Here is a 20,015-nt window from a genome sequence, read left to right as displayed (position 1 = left end):
TGAGAATGACCGTCCTATCCTAGGTAGAATTTTTCCTTGAGTCCAAAAATGCAAAAAAATACAGGTTGTGCCATTTAAAATACAAAAGTTACCGTCATTTCCATTCAAACCGGAAGTGCAACCATTGACTACATATTCCTAAAAAATTGCACATTCCTATATTAACCCTTTCAAATTTCAAATCGCTATCTCAAGCCGTTTAAATGTTATAGAGTGTTCTCATTTTTTTTGTTTGTTGTGTCTGTGTGTTGTTGTGGTATACCGATCGCTCCAAGTACGTGACTAAAGCACCTGAAACACTCGAAGTGGCTCGCGGCAATGCTGAAAGAAGCTAACATTTTAAAGTGATATTTTACGCACGCTTGGTCTGTGCATAATTATGTATTTTAGAATAGGAAGTAGAAAAAATAGTTTAAAGCATTATATTTGTACTGGCACCGCACTGCCGTCATTTTAGTTTATTTAGCTTAATGCAAAGATGGGTGGGATTTGTTGAGTGGACGAAAAATATAATTATAAAAGTCAATATTTTAAAATTTTTGTATTAATCATAAATAAATAAATATAGCGCGATTTTCTCAGTTCCTTTGTTTAGTAGTGATATTGATATTGTGGAGCGGCTGCCACGGCTTTAGCTATTGGAACCACGAGGTTTTTAACAACGGCGGGAGCTTCTGTGGGTTGACCAGATTTTTCAACGACAGCGTTGAAACCGTGTCCATCGTCAGAGTACTTTACAATCCTCACGGTACCGTCGGCTTCGTGAAGCGAATACTGTCCTACGACATGGTCACCATCACGTTGTTCCTGTTGGGAGTGGAAGTCACCAGTGTGGGCGTCTTGGATTCCATACGCGAATTCGTATTTCGCTGGATCGTATTCTTCCTTGTAAACTGGAGCCGACGCATAGTGGGACACTGGAGCGATTACTTTCGTAATTGGGGCGACGACTTTAGCGACTGGTGCAGCATATGAAACAACTGGAGCAACAGGGAGAGCCACTTTTGTGTAACTAGGTGCCGAATACGCTGGAACTGAGTAAGATGGAGTCGCTTTCACGAAAGCATTTGCTGACTGGATGTGTTGCACATTGTTGTAGTTTTGGTTGTAGCTTGAATATGAGGTCGCCCCATGTTCAACTGGAACAGCAATGGAGGTGGCCACAATGGCAGCAAAAGCAAAAATCTGAAACGAAAAATCGACTTTAAACATCGAGTTTTTCTTTCTCTTAATAAATTTACCTTAGAGAACATGATGTATCGATTAAGCTTATTCCTTAACTGACGATAGCTTGATTTTTTCGTGGATTATATACATCAGCTTCGCAAAGTCCTTGTTACATTCGACATTCGTGCACGGTTTGTGTGAGTAGTACAATTTTAGGGTAGGGGATATTATGTGAGCAGGATTTTTTAACGTTGATCGACTGGCGTAGGTCGCGCTTTTTTAAATAGGGGGGTCTAGGTCAAAGAAATGTTCTTTCACTTTCATCCGTTTCGTAAAAATGAGGTTAATAGTTCTGCTGCAATGCAATTTGTCGAATATAAAATTTGATTATATAATTGCATTACTTGTACAGGCCAACTTTTAACGGTACCCGCCAAATATTTTTTGTCGCATTTTTGAATGTATTAAGTATAAAAGGCATTTTTCATTTCGGCGCATAAATATTGTATCAATTTAAATTGATCTGAATTATCACAGTTTAAGATTTAGTACAATTTACAAAAATAAAAAGATTCGGAAATCTAATTTTTCATTATAAACCTAATGAACCTTCTGGATTTTTCCTGCTTGTGGTTTTGGCTGGATGATTTGAAAAACGAAGCCAGCATCATATATGGCGCGATCCATGAATACTGAGGATAAGAATAATCTAGAAGCTTATTATGAGGTCAGATAGTTCTAACAGGACTATTTTTAATTAATTATTGCAATAAGTGGATGAGTTGCAGATACCCTTTGGATATTTTTCAGTGTTGAGCAAAAATGTTAAAAAGACACGCCTTTAATAAAACAGCCACTTTATTTTTCTTAAATAAGTGAGTTGATTTCAGTAATCAATTCTTTTTTCTTAAATATTAATATTTTTGCAGCATAAAGGAAAGTGGATATTTAACTTAATTCTTTAAGCAGCACTGTATCAGCTAGCTGGAGCACTACTTCTTGGCTATATGTCAAACACTACTACTAATTCAAATTGACGTCTATGTGCAGAATTTTCACAACTTATAAACTTTAGATGCATTTATAATAATGATGAATGTTGGCTTGCATTATTTTATTGCATTTTATTATATAACCACTGATGAATCAGTCGGAAATAGTATATTATGCAACAAGTGCGGTAAACGGCATTTGACTCACGAGTTTATTTGACACGAGCGGAGCGCAGCGGAGCCAGTTTTTAATAAACGACTGGGTTAAAAAGTTTTCCGAACGTGTTGCATACTATACTTTTTCTACGACCGTCAGTTTTTGGACAAACGTCAAATATCTTCGAAAACATCCGATTACTCCCAAATCCGTGCGGTAAAATCCCGGAAATGTCCGAAGTGGCTCGGATTCATGGGAAACGAAACTGACGTGGTAAAGTGACACTTCCCGAACGCTAAATCTGTGGGTAATTAGGTATTTTACAGACGGGAGTAAAATTTTTTTTCATATCTATTAGTTAAGATGTTAAGTGGTCAAAAACTAATTTAATTAATTGCTTACTTATTAGAATTGGATTTACATTAGTCATAAAAAATAATTTTATTTCAAAAAGTTTACCTACGGTATAGTCGACACCGACATTAAGCAGAACTAACTGAACAGAGTTTCCCATGTTACTACTCGAAACTTTTCTGAAATAGCCTAACCTATCAAAAACCGGTAGCTTGTGTGATTTTCTTTAAATAAATAAGTAAAAATGAAGGTGTGTTTGAAGTGAAATATTCTTCAAGACTAATGCAGTCTCTAAATCTTGTATTTAGCTAACTAAAACTCGCACCAGTAGATGGTTGAATGTAGCTATGGGCATTCTAAAATAATGAAAAGGCTCTCAACTGAGTGATCTTCCTAAAGTAAACCTCTCTTCTTTCAGGATTGGGAGCACCCAAACTTTTCCTTTATTTATAGTTTTCTTTTAAAATAATACATAACAATCTTCATCATTGTTTGCCGCTTCAATCGGGTCCGACATTCGGCTAGTGTGAACAAATGTGAGGACTACGAATTCAGATTGATTTTCTGGTTTACTTCTCAAACGCAATTTTTAGAAAATCGCGAGAGCCGTAAAAGTTTCCAAACTTAAGGGGCAATCTTATGTTTTCATAAATAAAAGCTAGGGGTGGTCTACGAAAATGTATGTTATGTGGCAAGTGTACCAAACTTCGACTGCACTTCAAAATTTGGGAGATAAATTGAGAAAAAAACACCCTGTATGTCAAGTAAAAAATGTTGAATTATTTTAGAAGAGAAAAGTTTTTGATTGGTAATTTACATTCATATAGAACAACATATCATCATTATCATATTAGAATATCCAACTTCGCTGGAAAAATAGGAATACGACTAATTGTAAACAGTGTAAATGCGACTTCAAGTAATTTTTTTAAATTTAGATTTATTTTTTCATCATATTTTGTGAGTTTTTCTTTAAGGTTTATGGTGATGCAGCTGGAGGTTAAAACCCTTCCGATTTCTATGATTCCAACTTGCCAGTAACTTAACTTTGCAATAGTTGTTGAAAACAATTTTATATAGTCAGTTTGTTAACGCATTTGCACCAATGAACAATTATTGTTGTCTGGGTTGCAATAATTAAACCAAAAAGAGCAAACGATTCAAAAGTATATTTAACGAAATCGAAAATAAATTAATTTCTTTTAATTCCTAATGTAAAATATCTAGAAGTTGCCCGTCTTAGTTGTGGTATGGATACTGTGGGGTAGCTACTAATGCTTTAGCTACAGGTACCACGAGCTTTTTGTAAACGGCTGGAGCTTCCGTGGGTTGACCGGATTTTTCAACGACAGCGTTGAAACCGTGTCCATCGTCAGAGTACTTTACAATCCTCACGGTACCGTCGGCTTCGTGAAGCGAGTACTGTCCGACGACGTGGTCACCGTCACGTTGTTCCTGTTGGGAGTGGAAGTCACCAGTATGGGCGTCTTGGATTCCATACGCGAATTCGTATTTCGCTGGAGCGTATTCTTCCTTGTAAACTGGAGCCGACGCATAGTGGGACACTGGAGCGATTACTTTCGTAATTGGGGCGACGACTTTAGCGACTGGTGCAGCATATGAAACAACTGGAGCAACAGGCAGAGCCAGTTTTGTGTAACTAGGTGCCGAATACGCTGGAACTGAGTAAGATGAAGTCGCTTTCACTAAAGCAGGTGCTGACTGGATGTGTTGCACGTTGTTGTAGTTTTGGTTGTAGCTTGAATATGAGGTCGCCCCATGTTCAACTGGAACGGCAATGGAGGTGGCCACAATGGCAGCAAAAGCAAAAATCTGAAACGAAAAATCGACTTTAAACATCGAGTTTTTCTTTCTCTTAATAAATTTACCTTAGAGAACATGATGTATCGATTAAGCTTATTCCTTAACTGACGATAGCTTGATTTTTTCGTGGATTATATACATCAGCTTCGCAAAGTCCTTGTTACATTCGACATTCGTGCACGGTTTGTGTGAGTAGTACAATTTTAGGGTAGGGGATATTATGTGAGCAGGATTTTTTAACGTTGATCGACTGGCGTAGGTCGCGCTTTTTTAAATAGGGGGGTCTAGGTCAAAGAAATGTTCTTTCACTTTCATCCGTTTCGTAAAAATGAGGTTAATAGTTCTGCTGCAATGCAATTTGTCGAATATAAAATTTGATTATATAATTGCATTACTTGTACAGGCCAACTTTTAACGGTACCCGCCAAATATTTTTTGTCGCATTTTTGAATGTATTAAGTATAAAAGGCATTTTTCATTTCGGCGCATAAATATTGTATCAATTTAAATTGATCTGAATTATCACAGTTTAAGATTTAGTACAATTTACAAAAATAAAAAGATTCGGAAATCTAATTTTTCATTATAAACCTAATGAACCTTCTGGATTTTTCCTGCTTGTGGTTTTGGCTGGATGATTTGAAAAACGAAGCCAGCATCATATATGGCGCGATCCATGAATACTGAGGATAAGAATAATCTAGAAGCTTATTATGAGGTCAGATAGTTCTAACAGGACTATTTTTAATTAATTATTGCAATAAGTGGATGAGTTGCAGATACCCTTTGGATATTTTTCAGTGTTGAGCAAAAATGTTAAAAAGACACGCCTTTAATAAAACAGCCACTTTATTTTTCTTAAATAAGTGAGTTGATTTCAGTAATCAATTCTTTTTTCTTAAATATTAATATTTTTGCAGCATAAAGGAAAGTGGATATTTAACTTAATTCTTTAAGCAGCACTGTATCAGCTAGCTGGAGCACTACTTCTTGGCTATATGTCAAACACTACTACTAATTCAAATTGACGTCTATGTGCAGAATTTTCACAACTTATAAACTTTAGATGCATTTATAATAATGATGAATGTTGGCTTGCATTATTTTATTGCATTTTATTATATAACCACTGATGAATCAGTCGGAAATAGTATATTATGCAACAAGTGCGGTAAACGGCATTTGACTCACGAGTTTATTTGACACGAGCGGAGCGCAGCGGAGCCAGTTTTTAATAAACGACTGGGTTAAAAAGTTTTCCGAACGTGTTGCATACTATACTTTTTCTACGACCGTCAGTTTTTGGACAAACGTCAAATATCTTCGAAAACATCCGATTACTCCCAAATCCGTGCGGTAAAATCCCGGAAATGTCCGAAGTGGCTCGGATTCATGGGAAACGAAACTGACGTGGTAAAGTGACACTTCCCGAACGCTAAATCTGTGGGTAATTAGGTATTTTACAGACGGGAGTAAAATTTTTTTTCATATCTATTAGTTAAGATGTTAAGTGGTCAAAAACTAATTTAATTAATTGCTTACTTATTAGAATTGGATTTACATTAGTCATAAAAAATAATTTTATTTCAAAAAGTTTACCTACGGTATAGTCGACACCGACATTAAGCAGAACTAACTGAACAGAGTTTCCCATGTTACTACTCGAAACTTTTCTGAAATAGCCTAACCTATCAAAAACCGGTAGCTTGTGTGATTTTCTTTAAATAAATAAGTAAAAATGAAGGTGTGTTTGAAGTGAAATATTCTTCAAGACTAATGCAGTCTCTAAATCTTGTATTTAGCTAACTAAAACTCGCACCAGTAGATGGTTGAATGTAGCTATGGGCATTCTAAAATAATGAAAAGGCTCTCAACTGAGTGATCTTCCTAAAGTAAACCTCTCTTCTTTCAGGATTGGGAGCACCCAAACTTTTCCTTTATTTATAGTTTTCTTTTAAAATAATACATAACAATCTTCATCATTGTTTGCCGCTTCAATCGGGTCCGACATTCGGCTAGTGTGAACAAATGTGAGGACTACGAATTCAGATTGATTTTCTGGTTTACTTCTCAAACGCAATTTTTAGAAAATCGCGAGAGCCGTAAAAGTTTCCAAACTTAAGGGGCAATCTTATGTTTTCATAAATAAAAGCTAGGGGTGGTCTACGAAAATGTATGTTATGTGGCAAGTGTACCAAACTTCGACTGCACTTCAAAATTTGGGAGATAAATTGAGAAAAAAACACCCTGTATGTCAAGTAAAAAATGTTGAATTATTTTAGAAGAGAAAAGTTTTTGATTGGTAATTTACATTCATATAGAACAACATATCATCATTATCATATTAGAATATCCAACTTCGCTGGAAAAATAGGAATACGACTAATTGTAAACAGTGTAAATGCGACTTCAAGTAATTTTTTTAAATTTAGATTTATTTTTTCATCATATTTTGTGAGTTTTTCTTTAAGGTTTATGGTGATGCAGCTGGAGGTTAAAACCCTTCCGATTTCTATGATTCCAACTTGCCAGTAACTTAACTTTGCAATAGTTGTTGAAAACAATTTTATATAGTCAGTTTGTTAACGCATTTGCACCAATGAACAATTATTGTTGTCTGGGTTGCAATAATTAAACCAAAAAGAGCAAACGATTCAAAAGTATATTTAACGAAATCGAAAATAAATTAATTTCTTTTAATTCCTAATGTAAAATATCTAGAAGTTGCCCGTCTTAGTTGTGGTATGGATACTGTGGGGTAGCTACTAATGCTTTAGCTACAGGTACCACGAGCTTTTTGTAAACGGCTGGAGCTTCCGTGGGTTGACCGGATTTTTCAACGACAGCGTTGAAACCGTGTCCATCGTCAGAGTACTTTACAATCCTCACGGTACCGTCGGCTTCGTGAAGCGAGTACTGTCCGACGACGTGGTCACCGTCACGTTGTTCCTGTTGGGAGTGGAAGTCACCAGTATGGGCGTCTTGGATTCCATACGCGAATTCGTATTTCGCTGGAGCGTATTCTTCCTTGTAAACTGGAGCCGACGCATAGTGGGACACTGGAGCGATTACTTTCGTAATTGGGGCGACGACTTTAGCGACTGGTGCAGCATATGAAACAACTGGAGCAACAGGCAGAGCCAGTTTTGTGTAACTAGGTGCCGAATACGCTGGAACTGAGTAAGATGAAGTCGCTTTCACTAAAGCAGGTGCTGACTGGATGTGTTGCACGTTGTTGTAGTTTTGGTTGTAGCTTGAATATGAGGTCGCCCCATGTTCAACTGGAACGGCAATGGAGGTGGCCACAATGGCAGCAAAAGCAAAAATCTGAAACGAAAAATCGACTTTAAACATCGAGTTTTTCTTTCTCTTAATAAATTTACCTTAGAGAACATGATGTATCGATTAAGCTTATTCCTTAACTGACGATAGCTTGATTTTTTCGTGGATTATATACACCAGCTTTGCAAAGACCTTGTTAGATTCGACATTCGTGCACGGTTTGTGTGAGTAGTACAATTTTAGGGTAGGGGATATTATGTGAGCGGGATTTTTTAACTTTGATCGACTGGCGTAGGTCGCGCTTTTTTAAATATGGGGGTCTAGGTCAAAGAAATGTTCTTTCACTTTCATCCGTTTCGTAAAAATGAGGTTAATGGTTCTGCTGCAATGCAGTTTGTCGAATATAAAAATTGATTATATAATTACATTACTTGTACAGGCGAACTTTTAACGGTACCCGCCAAATATTTTTTTGTCGCATTTTTGAATGTATTAAGTATAAAAGGCATTTTTCATTTCGGTGCATAAATATTGTATCAATTTAAATTGATCGGAATTATCACAGTTTAAGATTTAGTACAATTTACAAAAATAAAAGGATTCGGAAATCTAATATTTCAGTATAAACGTAATGAACCTTCTGGATTTTTCCTGCTTGTGATTTTGGCTGGATGATTTGAAAGATGAACCCAGCATCATATATGGCGCGATCCCTGAATACTGGGGACAGAAGCTTATTATAAATAAAATGTGGGTAGAGGTCGTTCTAACAGGGCTGTTTTTAATAAATTATTGTAATTAGTGGATAGTTGCAGATATCATTTTGATATTTTTCAGTGTAGAGCAAAAATGTCAAAAAGGCACGATTTGATTCATATAGCCTTTAATAAAACAGTCACTTTATTTTTCAGTCGATTTCAGTAATGCAATTAGTTTTTCTTAAATATTAATATTTTTGAATCATAAAGGAAAGTGGATATTTAACTTAATTCTCTAAGCATCACTGTAGCAGCTAGCTGGAGCACTATACGCACTATACTGGGCTATACGTCAAATACTACAACTAATTCAACTGACGTCTATGTGCAGAACTTTCACAACTTATAAACTTCTTTAACAAATTATCTTCACATTGAATATTTTTGGTGGTTAACTAGTCGTTAATTTCTTGTTTTCTCCATGATGAAGATAGAGTCATCCCTATGCGTGGTGAATAATGGCTTGCATTATTTTATTGCATTTTATTATATAACCACTGATGAATCAGTCGGAAATAGTATACTATGCAACAAGTGCGGTAAACGGCATTTGACTCACGAGTTTATTTGACACGAGCGGAGCGAGATTTTAATAAACGAGTGGTTAAAAAGTTTACCGAACGTGCTGCATATTATATTTTTTCTACAACCGTTAGTTTTCGGGTCCATTTTCGCAAAACAACACGAATACATTCACTGACATGACCGTCAGAATTGACAAACGTCAAATATCTCCGAAAACATCCGATTGCTCCCAAATCCGTGCGGTAAAATCCCGGAAATGTCCGAAGTGGCTCGGATTCATGGGAAACGAAACTGACGTGGTAAAGTGACACTTCCCGCACGCTAGATCGGTGGGTAATTAGGTATTTTACAGACGGGAGTAATTTTTTTTTTTCATATCTATTAGTTAAGATGTTAAGTGGTCACAAATTAATTTAATTAATTGCTTATTTATTAAAATTGGAATTATTATACTTCTTTTTAATTGATAACTAAAAGACTTGGTCTCTGTGGACTTGTTAAGCACGTATTCAGATTGATTTTTTGGTTTACTTCGAAAACGCAATTTTTAGAAAAACGTGAGAGTCGTGAAAGTTTCTAAACTGAAGGGCCAGTCTTATGTTTTGATAAATAAGAGCTAGGGGTGTTATACGAAAATGTATGAAAGATGGTATGGTATTCCTCTAACTATTGTGTTTTTGTTATTTGGTAAGTGGACCAAACTTTAGCCGCACTTCAAAACCGTAAAAAAACCGTAGGTCAATAAAAAAATGTTTTCGAATCCATGTACTTTAATTATTTTAGAAAAAAAAGTATTGGATTGGTAATTTATATTTATATAGAACATCATAATTTAGACTTATTTTTTCTTATATTTTGTGAGTTTTTCTTTAAGGTTTATGGTGATGCAGCTGTAGGTTAAAACCCTTCCGATTTTTATGATTCCAACTTGCCAGTAACTTAACTTTGCAATAGTTGTTGAAAACAATTTTATATAGTCAGTTTGTTAACGCATTTGAACCAATGAACATTTATTGTTGTCCGGGTTGCAGTAATTAAACCAAAAAGAGCAAACGATTCAAAAGTATATTTAACGAAATCGAAAATAAATTAATTTCTTTTAATTCCTAATTTAAAATATCTAGAAGTTGCCCGTCTTAGTTGTGGTATGGATACTGTGGGGTAGCTACTAATGCTTTAGCTACAGGTACCACGAGCTTTTTGTAAACGGCTGGAGCTTCCGTGGGTTGACCGGATTTTTCAACGACAGCGTTGAAACCGTGTCCATCGTCAGAGTACTTTACAATCCTCACGGTACCGTCGGCTTCGTGAAGCGAGTACTGTCCTACGACGTGGTCACCGTCACGTTGTTCCTGTTGGGAGTGGAAGTCACCAGTGTGGGCGTCTTGGATTCCATACGCGAATTCGTATTTCGCTGGAGCGTATTCTTCCTTGTAAACTGGAGCCGACGCATAGTGGGACACTGGAGCGATTACTTTCGTAATTGGGGCGACGACTTTAGCGACTGGTGTAGCATATGAAACAACTGGAGCAACAGGCAGAGCCAGTTTTGTGTAAGTAGGTGCCGAATACGCTGGAACTGAGTAAGATGAAGTCGCTTTCACGAAAGCAGGTGCTGACTGGATGTGTTGCACGTTGTTGTAGTTTTGGTTGTAAGTTGAATATGAGGTCGCTCCATGTTCAACTGGAACGGCAATGGAGGTGGCCACTAGGGCTGCAAAAGCGAACAGCTGAAAATGATACAAAGGATTAACTATATGATTGTCAAACCAAGAGCTTTTAGGTAAACGTACATTAGACAACATTTTGTTTGTATGGATCAAAAACCTCAACTGATTGCTAATCGATTTTTCAACTGTATTTATACGAATGAATATGAAAGGACCTTGTTGAGTAGCCGTTCACTGTTTTCGGTGTATAACGAAATTGGTCTAGCGTCGGCGTTGGTTACGCAGGCTTTAAAAAATATGGAGGTCTAGGTCAAAGAAATGCGCCCAGACGGCAGCGATCGAAATACAGCCGCATATCCTGGCTAAGATTAATTCTTTGTTAAAATACAAGCATGTGATGTTGCGAATTAAAATCACTATTTTCTTAGATTACAGCAATTTAGTTCTCTTATAAGCCAAGAACGACAAGTTTGTGTTGTAAATAGCAATTATGCATATACTCCCAGTTCTGATCGAACAGTGAATTTTTTAAAAGTTTGAGACATAAGTGCCGTACCATTTTTTGTTAATTTATGAGTAGCGTTTCGACATTCTTCTTAGCTAAAACCCAACGGCAAGTAAAGAGAAAAACAACACCCGAAGAATTGGATTTCTATTTAACCATGTAATAAATATAGAGGTCTAGGACGAGGGATTTTAGATCGCTGGGTGTGCGTGTGTCTGAGCGTTATCTAACACTTTCCTTACATTCCTTGCTATTAATTGTCTTTTTCCCATATAGTGGCTTTACCAACGTTTTTACACTTAATTGCACTAAATAGTACAAATAAGTTATTATTGTATATATGAGACCAGGATTTTTTTTTATAGCACTGACAATGAGATGAGGTTAATGGTAAATTACAGTAAAATTTACATACGAGAGGTCCAACGACTTTTATAAATTATTAACACCTTATCTTTATCAAATGTAATATTTACAAACTACCTGCTACTATATATACCAAAAAATGACAATAAAAGCTTAATTAATGTTGTTGTGAGAATTTAAGTTCAATAAAGGAAAGGTATTTAAATCTAATTGATCGCTATGCAATACATTTGAATGTCTCATTTTGTTAATCTCCAATAATTTAATTTTCTATTTTTTGTGGCTATATGTAAAATATCCAAATTGTCCTCAAAAATGTGTTTTTCTGTGTTAAGTATGTATCATAATTAGAATCTAGACTATTGTTTTTAAACGCTCTTTTATGTTCGTTAATGCGTTTCTTGAAGGATCTACCTGTTTGTCCAATATAAATTTTAGGACAAGATCCGTATCTCAACCTGCAGACACCTGATTTTTCAGATTTTTTTATTGCAAATTTTGGTTTAAAATATATGTGAAACTTTAAAATATTTACTAATTTTGTTGAGAGTTTAACTCCTGGAGCTGTTACATAAGACACGACTGGTCTAATGGGCATATCTTGTTTATGTAATTTAACTAAAGAATATGATTTCGGCGGTTGTGGATTCATAATTTTTAAAAAATATTTGTCTTTGTCACTAAATAGTGTGCAGTTAGTAATTACTTCCTTGACTTATCTTTGATATAACTCGGTAGGATCGTGTTTGATAAATTGGAAAAGTTCTGGTTTAAGAAAATTGTTGGTGTTTGAAATATATTCTGGGAGATCGATAGCTATGACTGTCTTCCCTTTATCTGCACGTGTAAATATTATGTTATTTTTAGAAACTTTGACATAAGTAAAAATATATAATTTCGTGAAAATCTGAACTTTTAGTTCTTATTTATTTTGTTAAATGGATTTTCATCAAGTAAAAGCCACCTAAGTTTAAATTTAGGACACTTTGCCCTATATTATCTACCTATGAACACTTTTAAATGTAGCATGAGAGTATTCTAATTCCCAAATTATTTTAAATTAATTTATACTGTTGCTATATTTATTCACTTGTGCCTGCCGGTCATATTTGTGATGCGACTTAGGATTGATTGTTTCCATTATAAATATGCTGGTCTTCAATTGGACATTTCAAACTGAGAATGTATTGGAATAGGACAAAGGTAAAATGTTAGAATTCGATATTTCATGAAATTATTTCTAATATTTGCAAAACTTCTGAATTCCTCCTGCGTCGGTTTTTGCTGAATCGATCTTGCTGACTTTTCGCAAATCATCCTGTCGGCTTCTTCAGAGCTTAACTGACACTATTTTTTTTAAACTGAAACACAGCCTGTGTCTTTGAAAACTAATATTATTTGTATTAGATTAAAATTATGAAATTAAATAAAATTAAATGTGACCATTGAACAACAGCACATGAGGTATATTGCATTTAATGTTAAATTTGCCAATGTATTTTTAAATCTAGGCGTGCGCTGATGTTCCAAATACTCGCAGAACAGGTCACAATTTCTCGTAAACTAGTAGGTGTGTTATATGCCCATATTATTCGAAAGTTAAGTATAACACTTTTCATTTTTGCTACCACTCGGAAGAATGTGTAGATTGCAATTTGCATAAGAATATGACAAGCAACTTTTGAAGCGTTATAATTGATTCTTTAATAAAATGCTGTTGCGTACATACGGCATTATATAAAAGGATCCAAATTATTTTCAAACTAATAATCGACTTTTCAAGTGATGTCACGAAGTTTTAAGTTTCCCATAGTCGAAGGTGCGAGAACAGAATCTAGTTTGGTTGGTGCCGCTATTCATTAAGCATTACCTATTTAAAAAACCATGTTAGCAGCAATTATCAACAAAACCAGCCAGTATAATGAAATAATGCTTCCGGTAGCTGCAAATATTTCAGCGAAAATTATTACACACAGTGTTTACGAAAAGAATATTAACATGGATAAAAGTATAATAAAGCGCCAGACACAGTTTTTTTTTTTAAAATAGAACAGTTATATCACTTCTTCCGATTTGTTCATTTTTATTCATCATGTATACAAAAATTGCATAACCTATTAGACTATCAGCAACATAGTTAGTAACGAGTGCAAAACAAAATCTGGGGAGAATAATCTTGCGGAAAACTTAAAGTATAAAGAATAAATTGCCAGCAATGAGCACCATCTTTTATTGCTTATTTTAACTTTTTTCTGAAGTTGTCCTCATCGGCCTACATGAAAGAAGTTGGACATTGATACTATACTTACAATTACTTTATTAATTATAGCATTAAAAGTAAATTCAGTTTCTCGAAGTCTTAACGGAAATAGATTTTTTTAAGTTTTGGGTAAGTACCTGACAAGTTAATAAAATATAGTGATTACTGACGGGATAACCCTGTTTAGCGTAAGCAATAAACGATCTAAGGTCTTTTAAACTGGCTATAAATTTTTTATAGATAGGTAGATCATCCCAACAGAAAGAAACATTATTTTGACGTTTATTTATTTTGTTTTATATTCACGACTAAATAGACAACGATAGACGGAAGATTCGTTAAACTCGTCAATTTGACAAAGATTTTTTTCTAAGTTAAATAGTATATACAACTTCTGCTAAAATGATTTTTCAAAATTGTGATAAATGCGGGAGATGTGTGTAACGCTTTACTTTTAAAGTAAATGTCTTATACTATGTGCACAAGTACGTACTCTACCATTTGACCTACGGTGAGATGTTTTCAGTTTATTTACTACCGATATAGTTAGACAAATGTTGGGATAGTATGCGTCAGAAAAGTAACCTTTCGATGATTGCAAAGCAATCGCTCACCGACAAAAAATTATTTAGATTTATCGCAACATTGCATTTATTTCACACGGACAACACAATAAATAATATTAACAACATAACCTAATTAGCTTCAGTGCTCGTAATTGACTTAATAATGATGTTGGTACTGGGGCTCAGCTACGACAGCCTTAGCTACTGGCACGATCAGCTTTTTATAAACTGCAGGTGCTTCCGTGGGATGTCCAGACCTTTCGACCACGGCGTTGAAACCGTGACCGTCATCGGAATATTTAACGATGCGTACGGTACCATCAGCTTCATGGAGAGAGTACTGTCCTACAACGTGGTCTCCGTCGCGCTGTTCCTGCTGGGAGTGGATGTCACCGGTGTGGTGATCTTCGACGGCATAAGCGAATTCGTATTTGGGGTGGGCGTATTCTTCTTGATGATGTGCGGGAGCAGCTGGAGCGTAGTGAGCTACTGGAGACAAAACTTTGGCTACGGGAGCAGCGTAGTGAGCTACGGGAGCTACTTTGATGGCAGGCACGGCGATTTTAGCGATGGGGGCAGCGTAACTCGCTAGGGGCGCTGAGTGTTGAGCGAAAGAAGAGGTAGAGTACGAACTAGCCGACGAGTGGGCTGGAGATGCATAAGAGTGAGCTTGGTAAGCTGGAGCGGCGTATGCTGGTGCGGCAGCTTGAGCGTAGACAGGGGCGGCAGCGGGAGCGTGAGCATAGACGGGGGCGGATTTGATCAAAGCTGGAGCCGATTGGATGTGGTGGACGGTATTGTGGTTCTCATTAAAGCTAGCGAAAGAAGTCGGCCCGTCTAGAGGCGCGGCCAAGGCGGTGGCGACTAGGGCGGCAAGGATGATGACCTTGAGAAAAAAGTATTTGTATTAAAACCAAAAACTTTTGGTTCTAACATATCTGAACTGTGATCGTTACATATTGCTTTTACAGATCAACAGCTTAATTGTTGTTGAACTGCTTTTAAAATTTCGTAAATTAATTAAACAATATCCAGAAATACCGTAAAAATACCAGCAGATGTTTTCTTACCTTTGAGACCATATTGAATGAATTGAGTATCTGTATGTTAACTGATTGCAATTAATTTTTTTCTCGCTTATATACCTACACAAAGGCGGGTCCTTCTGTAGACTAGGCATACAGTTACATTCACCAAATACGCCCAAAAATAACATAATGATTGATTTGAAAAATTGGGTAACGTGATCAAATTATCATTGCACTAGTTTTCGTAATGTCTAATCGTATACATAAATATCTGGGACTGTGTTGACAAGTGGGCGTGGGCCCATGTGCTAATTACCTAACATTGATTCATACATTTCTGTTTTCGTGGTCACCACTGAAAATAAAATACACTTTTGGCTGGGCCGTTTAAGGTGTTACATAAAAATGGTATCGGCAATTATAAACATGCTTAGATTATATAACGGAAACTGGGTCGATTGGTTTAGATCGAAATCTTTGATGTCAAATAAATCGTTGTGGGTTGCCGCATGTAAACGTTGGATATTCTTAACAGATCCCTAGATAAGAAATGGTAATAATTACACAAATATTGGTTTTGCATGTCAACCAACATCAAAAACAAAAATGTTTAAATTCAAATCACAATACTTATATAGGATGATCCACTAGCCCCTGGATCTGCACAAAATATCCGACTTGGGGTTTTTCTTGGTACATAAATTTAATTGAAAACTTCCAGAGTTGTTTTAAATGATCAATAGCTTGGAAACCCTTAAAATAAGATGTAATTTTAATTAAATATCTTCCCTTGTTAGTTCGATTTAGAAAAAGTAAAAATAGCTTTCAGTGCAGCTGTATTTTCATCTGTTTTATTTTCAGTTGTTTTCAGTTTGTTAGAGTATTTGTGTAGAATTCTTACATTTTTCCACTGTTTTTACGTTAGACTTTAGTGTTTTCATTTACTTGTACTATAAAATACACTTTATTGCAAGATCACTTTAGGAAATGAATTTGTAGATGTAATTTAAATTTCAATTATTCTCCATGGTAATTAAAAACGATATTGTATATGCATGGGGCAATCCCTCGCCATAAATTCCTGAAGAAGGAACGACGGTTAAGGTTAAGGCCAATGACACGGCGTAAACTTCAGCCGTAATTTTATCAAAGTATCATCACTTGGCGACAGTCACCTTGGAAGCAAGAGTACCGGCGTCGAAGGTGCCATCCGAAGCGGTACCGTCGTCTTTGTGTAACAGTTTGCCGACGAAGTGTTTACTGTGAAAATATTTGAATAGGGCGTACCGTTTAATCAGTCGGTGCTATTTGTTTTATACACTTAATTTCTTAAAAAAAAAAAAAGAATTTCGCGATGTTCGAACTATTTCTCTTAACTATTCTCATGAACGTCGTATGGGGGGCACCGCTATCAAACGAGATCGAGAATGACACTTCTGATCGCCTTGATAACGAATTCGACCAGAAAAAGTACGACGTTTTCTACGATCAAAGGCAAAACGGCACGTATGGAAACCTTCGAGTGAGTATTAATTGCCTAACCTTCTATTGGGTTAAACAATTTAATTGAAAACGTTGTTTTCTGTGAGTAAATTGTACGAACAGTAATGTAATGTGAGAATTAAATATTTATAAAGTAAAAACAAAATGTGAATATTTATTACGAATACAAATCACAAGCAAGATCGATTAAATATTTGAATATAGCACCCTAGAGCAAAATTTATATAGCAGTAAATTAATGGAAAACATTAAAACAACAAAAACAACAGGCAGAACCATTAGTTACAAAAAATAATTTCACCCGAATCAGTTGACTATAGAGCTTTTAGGTTTACCAACCTGGTTGATGGTGATAAGCGAAAGTACCTTTAGTGGCACGTCTAATTAGCCATTTATACATTTTTATTGAAACAAGGATATCCTAGTAAATTCTATGAGTAGACTCTTTTTTTATATTCGAACAAAAATGTCCATCTTGCCCATTCTGGAATGTACCTGCATTAATTACTTTTAAAGTGTTGTGTATTATATATTATTTAGATTTTTTTTAATTTTAAGGAATATATTTCTTCTAATTATTCTCAAATAATATTAATTTGTTTATGCAGGCGTCAGGATGTATATATGTGGGCATTTATATAGAAACTTTCTTAAATTGTGTTTAAACCAGTCTAAAATGATAGACATTTTGTTTTCTGTATTGTTTCCAAAGTTGATGAAATTAATCTTGGAATCTATAGTAGCATATTATGCAAGATGAACGTCACTTTAGTCACAAGTTTTGATTTGGCACGAGATAAGTGAGTGTTTTATAAACGAGTCTCTAAAGCGATTAATCAACATGTTGCAAACTATGCCTTTTCTACGATCGTTAGTTTTTGTGTTTTTGCAAAACACCACGCATGCATTCACTAAGTAACGTGTGCTATGATCGACAGAATTGACAAATATGAAAATAACATTGCCAAAATCTACCCAAAACACCCGATCGCTACCAAACCCGTGACTAAAATACCGGAAATGTTCGAGGAGGGTAGCGAAGTGAAGCTTGATCCATGCATAATTGGGTATTTTAGAGCAGGGAGTCAAAAAAACATATTTATTAAATTTTAGCACACTATCTGTATTTAAATAATAATAATAATAATAATAATAATAATAATAATAATAATAATAATAATATACTTTATTCGGGTAATTTCGACAAGGAAAATTACAAGAAAAGGCAAGAGTGCAGCGCCCAGACGTATCTGCTTGTTGATTTCTATAATTTCTATAATTCAAATAATAAATAATTTTAATAATAATAATTTTCATTCAACTGTTTGAAAATAAAATTCATGAACTTTATCGGATAAAAAATGTTGAAGTAGGAAATGTTAATATAAAACGATTGCCAAACCAAATCACAAAGAAATTGTCACTGTAAAAGGAGATTTTAAAATTATTCGTTTCTTTAAAGGTGGATATGGATGGGGTTGCCATCATATGGACACCACTTAGCTCTCTGATTATGGCGGCTGGCCTTCTAGATCCACCCTTTTCCGAAGGAGAGTACTCCGAGTCTGAAGTAAATAAGATTTTGAATCAGCAATCGGATGAAAAACATATCACAGTGACTCCGAATGAACCTAGTAGCAGTACCACGGTAGCAAATCCAGAGGTGCTCATGATTGAAGATGCACACATCGGGAACAACTTTCATAATAGACCACCGATTACCAAAGGCAACGCGAAAAGGTGAAATGCAAGTGACGCCGTCGAAGAGCACTGTGTATTACCTTAATTTCTTTTATTTTCCTCCAAAAGAATTATTTTAATTTGTTACTTTCAAAATCTAATTTATTCTGTTAGTTTTTAATACATATACTAACAAATTGACTTTGCTGGATGTAAAACAAACTGTTTGTTCAGTTAATTTTTCAATATATTCTATGTAGATATTAAATATTCCTCAAACGTGGCGATCGATAGAATTAAATAAAAATTTATGCATTGCTGAAAAGAAATCAAAAAATTTTATTTTGGACACTTTGTATTCCAAGAACTAAGACCCCATGTGCATAAGTCTTGTATAGAAGTACCTTTTTAATGTTTCTTTTTTCTATTTTTCAAACTGTACTTTGGAATTATTTTTTTAATACAAAGTCACATTCCGATTTGAAATAACAATAACACTAAAAAATAAATATTTTCATTTTCTATCTATTATCTATAAATTGAAATATATGTGTAGATATAGTATAAAATATTGAAGAATAAAATTGTTTAACTTATTCTTTTTAAATTAAAAAAATCTTTCACTGCCACCCCCGGAATTAACTACTAATATATTTCTAAATTTCCTTTCAGGAAATCTGCAATCCCGAGCTTCATTAGGCCTTTTCTCAACCTGAGAAAGATTATAACCCACAGAGGTCAAACGAAGTAATATTTAATTCTACACATAATAAAGACTACTATTTACTAGCTCATTTTTATTTTTCCCAACCGTTGACGTTGGCCTACAGAATCTAAATTATACACCTATACACCTATAATACGCGCCAATCCCAAACAGCGTATCGAATTTTAAGCGATGGTATAGCGGTAGATTAGCTATAAAATATTTCCAAAAAAAAACTTAATTCGACCGTTGAAAATCCACGTTGAAGTAATTTTCATTGACTTTATAATGGACCGCTCCCGCTTATAACAGAAACGTATTAAAAAAATTGTATCGCCTATTTTTGCACAAATATTTTCTTTGATAGTCTAATCATATTTGCATCAAGTTACCTTCTGCGCTTTTCTTGCCAGATGCACCATTTTTGATTGAAATAAATGAATTAAAAGTGAATGTTATATAAGAAGTTTGTTACGTTCATACGAAGTTTTTTTTCTTAAAATAAGATCAAGCGCTTCAGTAATGACACACCATTAAAGAACACCCTGAATATTATATGTTGTTAATAATTCACTGAGAATAAGAAACTAAGAATGTTCATGTTAGACAGTCTCAGGAACTGTCTTGAGTAGAAATTTTACAGTGTATATAATATGGATGTAAAACGGTGCT

The 20,015-nt window shown here is 35.0% G+C and overlaps 4 protein-coding genes across 4 annotated transcripts; 1 reads left to right on the top strand and 3 right to left on the bottom strand.

Annotated features, from left to right (window-relative positions):
- Nucleotides 1-533: 533 nt before the first annotated feature.
- On the bottom strand, nucleotides 534-1,268 carry LOC132703732 (cuticle protein 7-like). The gene is made up of 2 exons (XM_060673170.1): nucleotides 1,242-1,268; nucleotides 534-1,185 (listed from the first exon to the last, which is right to left on the bottom strand). The coding sequence occupies exons 1-2, from the start codon at nucleotides 1,251-1,253 to the stop codon at nucleotides 592-594; spliced, it is 606 nt and encodes a 201-aa protein (XP_060529153.1). The 5' UTR covers nucleotides 1,254-1,268; the 3' UTR covers nucleotides 534-591.
- A 2,639-nt stretch (nucleotides 1,269-3,907) lies between these two features.
- On the bottom strand, nucleotides 3,908-15,580 carry LOC132703169 (uncharacterized). Its single transcript, XM_060672297.1, has 6 exons — nucleotides 15,497-15,580; nucleotides 14,596-15,312; nucleotides 10,215-10,789; nucleotides 7,952-7,956; nucleotides 7,230-7,877; nucleotides 3,908-4,559 (listed from the first exon to the last, which is right to left on the bottom strand). The coding sequence occupies exons 1-6, from the start codon at nucleotides 15,506-15,508 to the stop codon at nucleotides 3,910-3,912; spliced, it is 2,607 nt and encodes an 868-aa protein (XP_060528280.1). The 5' UTR covers nucleotides 15,509-15,580; the 3' UTR covers nucleotides 3,908-3,909.
- LOC132703416 (cuticle protein 7-like) lies at nucleotides 10,103-10,945 on the bottom strand. The gene is made up of 2 exons (XM_060672662.1): nucleotides 10,853-10,945; nucleotides 10,103-10,789 (listed from the first exon to the last, which is right to left on the bottom strand). Exons 1-2 carry the CDS (start codon nucleotides 10,862-10,864, stop codon nucleotides 10,196-10,198), a joined length of 606 nt encoding a protein of 201 aa, XP_060528645.1. The 5' UTR covers nucleotides 10,865-10,945; the 3' UTR covers nucleotides 10,103-10,195.
- Nucleotides 15,581-16,703: 1,123 nt separating the features above from the next.
- On the top strand, nucleotides 16,704-19,408 carry LOC132703417 (uncharacterized). The gene is made up of 3 exons (XM_060672663.1): nucleotides 16,704-16,976; nucleotides 18,420-18,697; nucleotides 19,310-19,408. Exons 1-3 carry the CDS (start codon nucleotides 16,809-16,811, stop codon nucleotides 19,386-19,388), a joined length of 525 nt encoding a protein of 174 aa, XP_060528646.1. The 5' UTR covers nucleotides 16,704-16,808; the 3' UTR covers nucleotides 19,389-19,408.
- The last annotated feature ends 607 nt before the right edge of the window (nucleotides 19,409-20,015 follow it).

Source organism: Cylas formicarius, unplaced genomic scaffold, assembly GCF_029955315.1.
Source record: "Cylas formicarius isolate icCylForm1 unplaced genomic scaffold, icCylForm1.1 PGA_scaffold_6__28_contigs__length_40554024, whole genome shotgun sequence".
In the NCBI taxonomy this organism is placed as follows: domain Eukaryota; kingdom Metazoa; phylum Arthropoda; class Insecta; order Coleoptera; family Brentidae; genus Cylas; species Cylas formicarius.
Note: the sequence above shows the minus strand (reverse complement) of the source record. Positions and strands in the feature narration are given on the sequence as shown.

What these genes read in the sequence shown, in the direction of transcription:
- LOC132703417 (XM_060672663.1), top strand. Translation starts at nt 16,809, where the DNA reads ATGTTCGAACTATTTCTCTTAACTATTCTCATGAACGTCGTATGGGGG. An exon ending in GCACGTATGGAAACCTTCGA is followed by an intron (nt 16,977 to 18,419) that starts GTGAGTATTAAT and finishes GTTTCTTTAAAG; the next exon opens with GTGGATATGGATGGGGTTGC. An exon ending in ACCAAAGGCAACGCGAAAAG is followed by an intron (nt 18,698 to 19,309) that starts GTGAAATGCAAG and finishes ATTTCCTTTCAG; the next exon opens with GAAATCTGCAATCCCGAGCT.
- LOC132703169 (XM_060672297.1), bottom strand. An exon ending in TAGCTGAGCCCCAGTACCAA is followed by an intron (nt 10,790 to 14,595) that starts CATCATTATTAA and finishes TATCATTTTCAG; the next exon opens with CTGTTCGCTTTTGCAGCCCT. An exon ending in ACAGTATCCATACCACAACT is followed by an intron (nt 4,560 to 7,229) that starts AAGACGGGCAAC and finishes ATGTTCTCTAAG; the next exon opens with GTAAATTTATTAAGAGAAAG.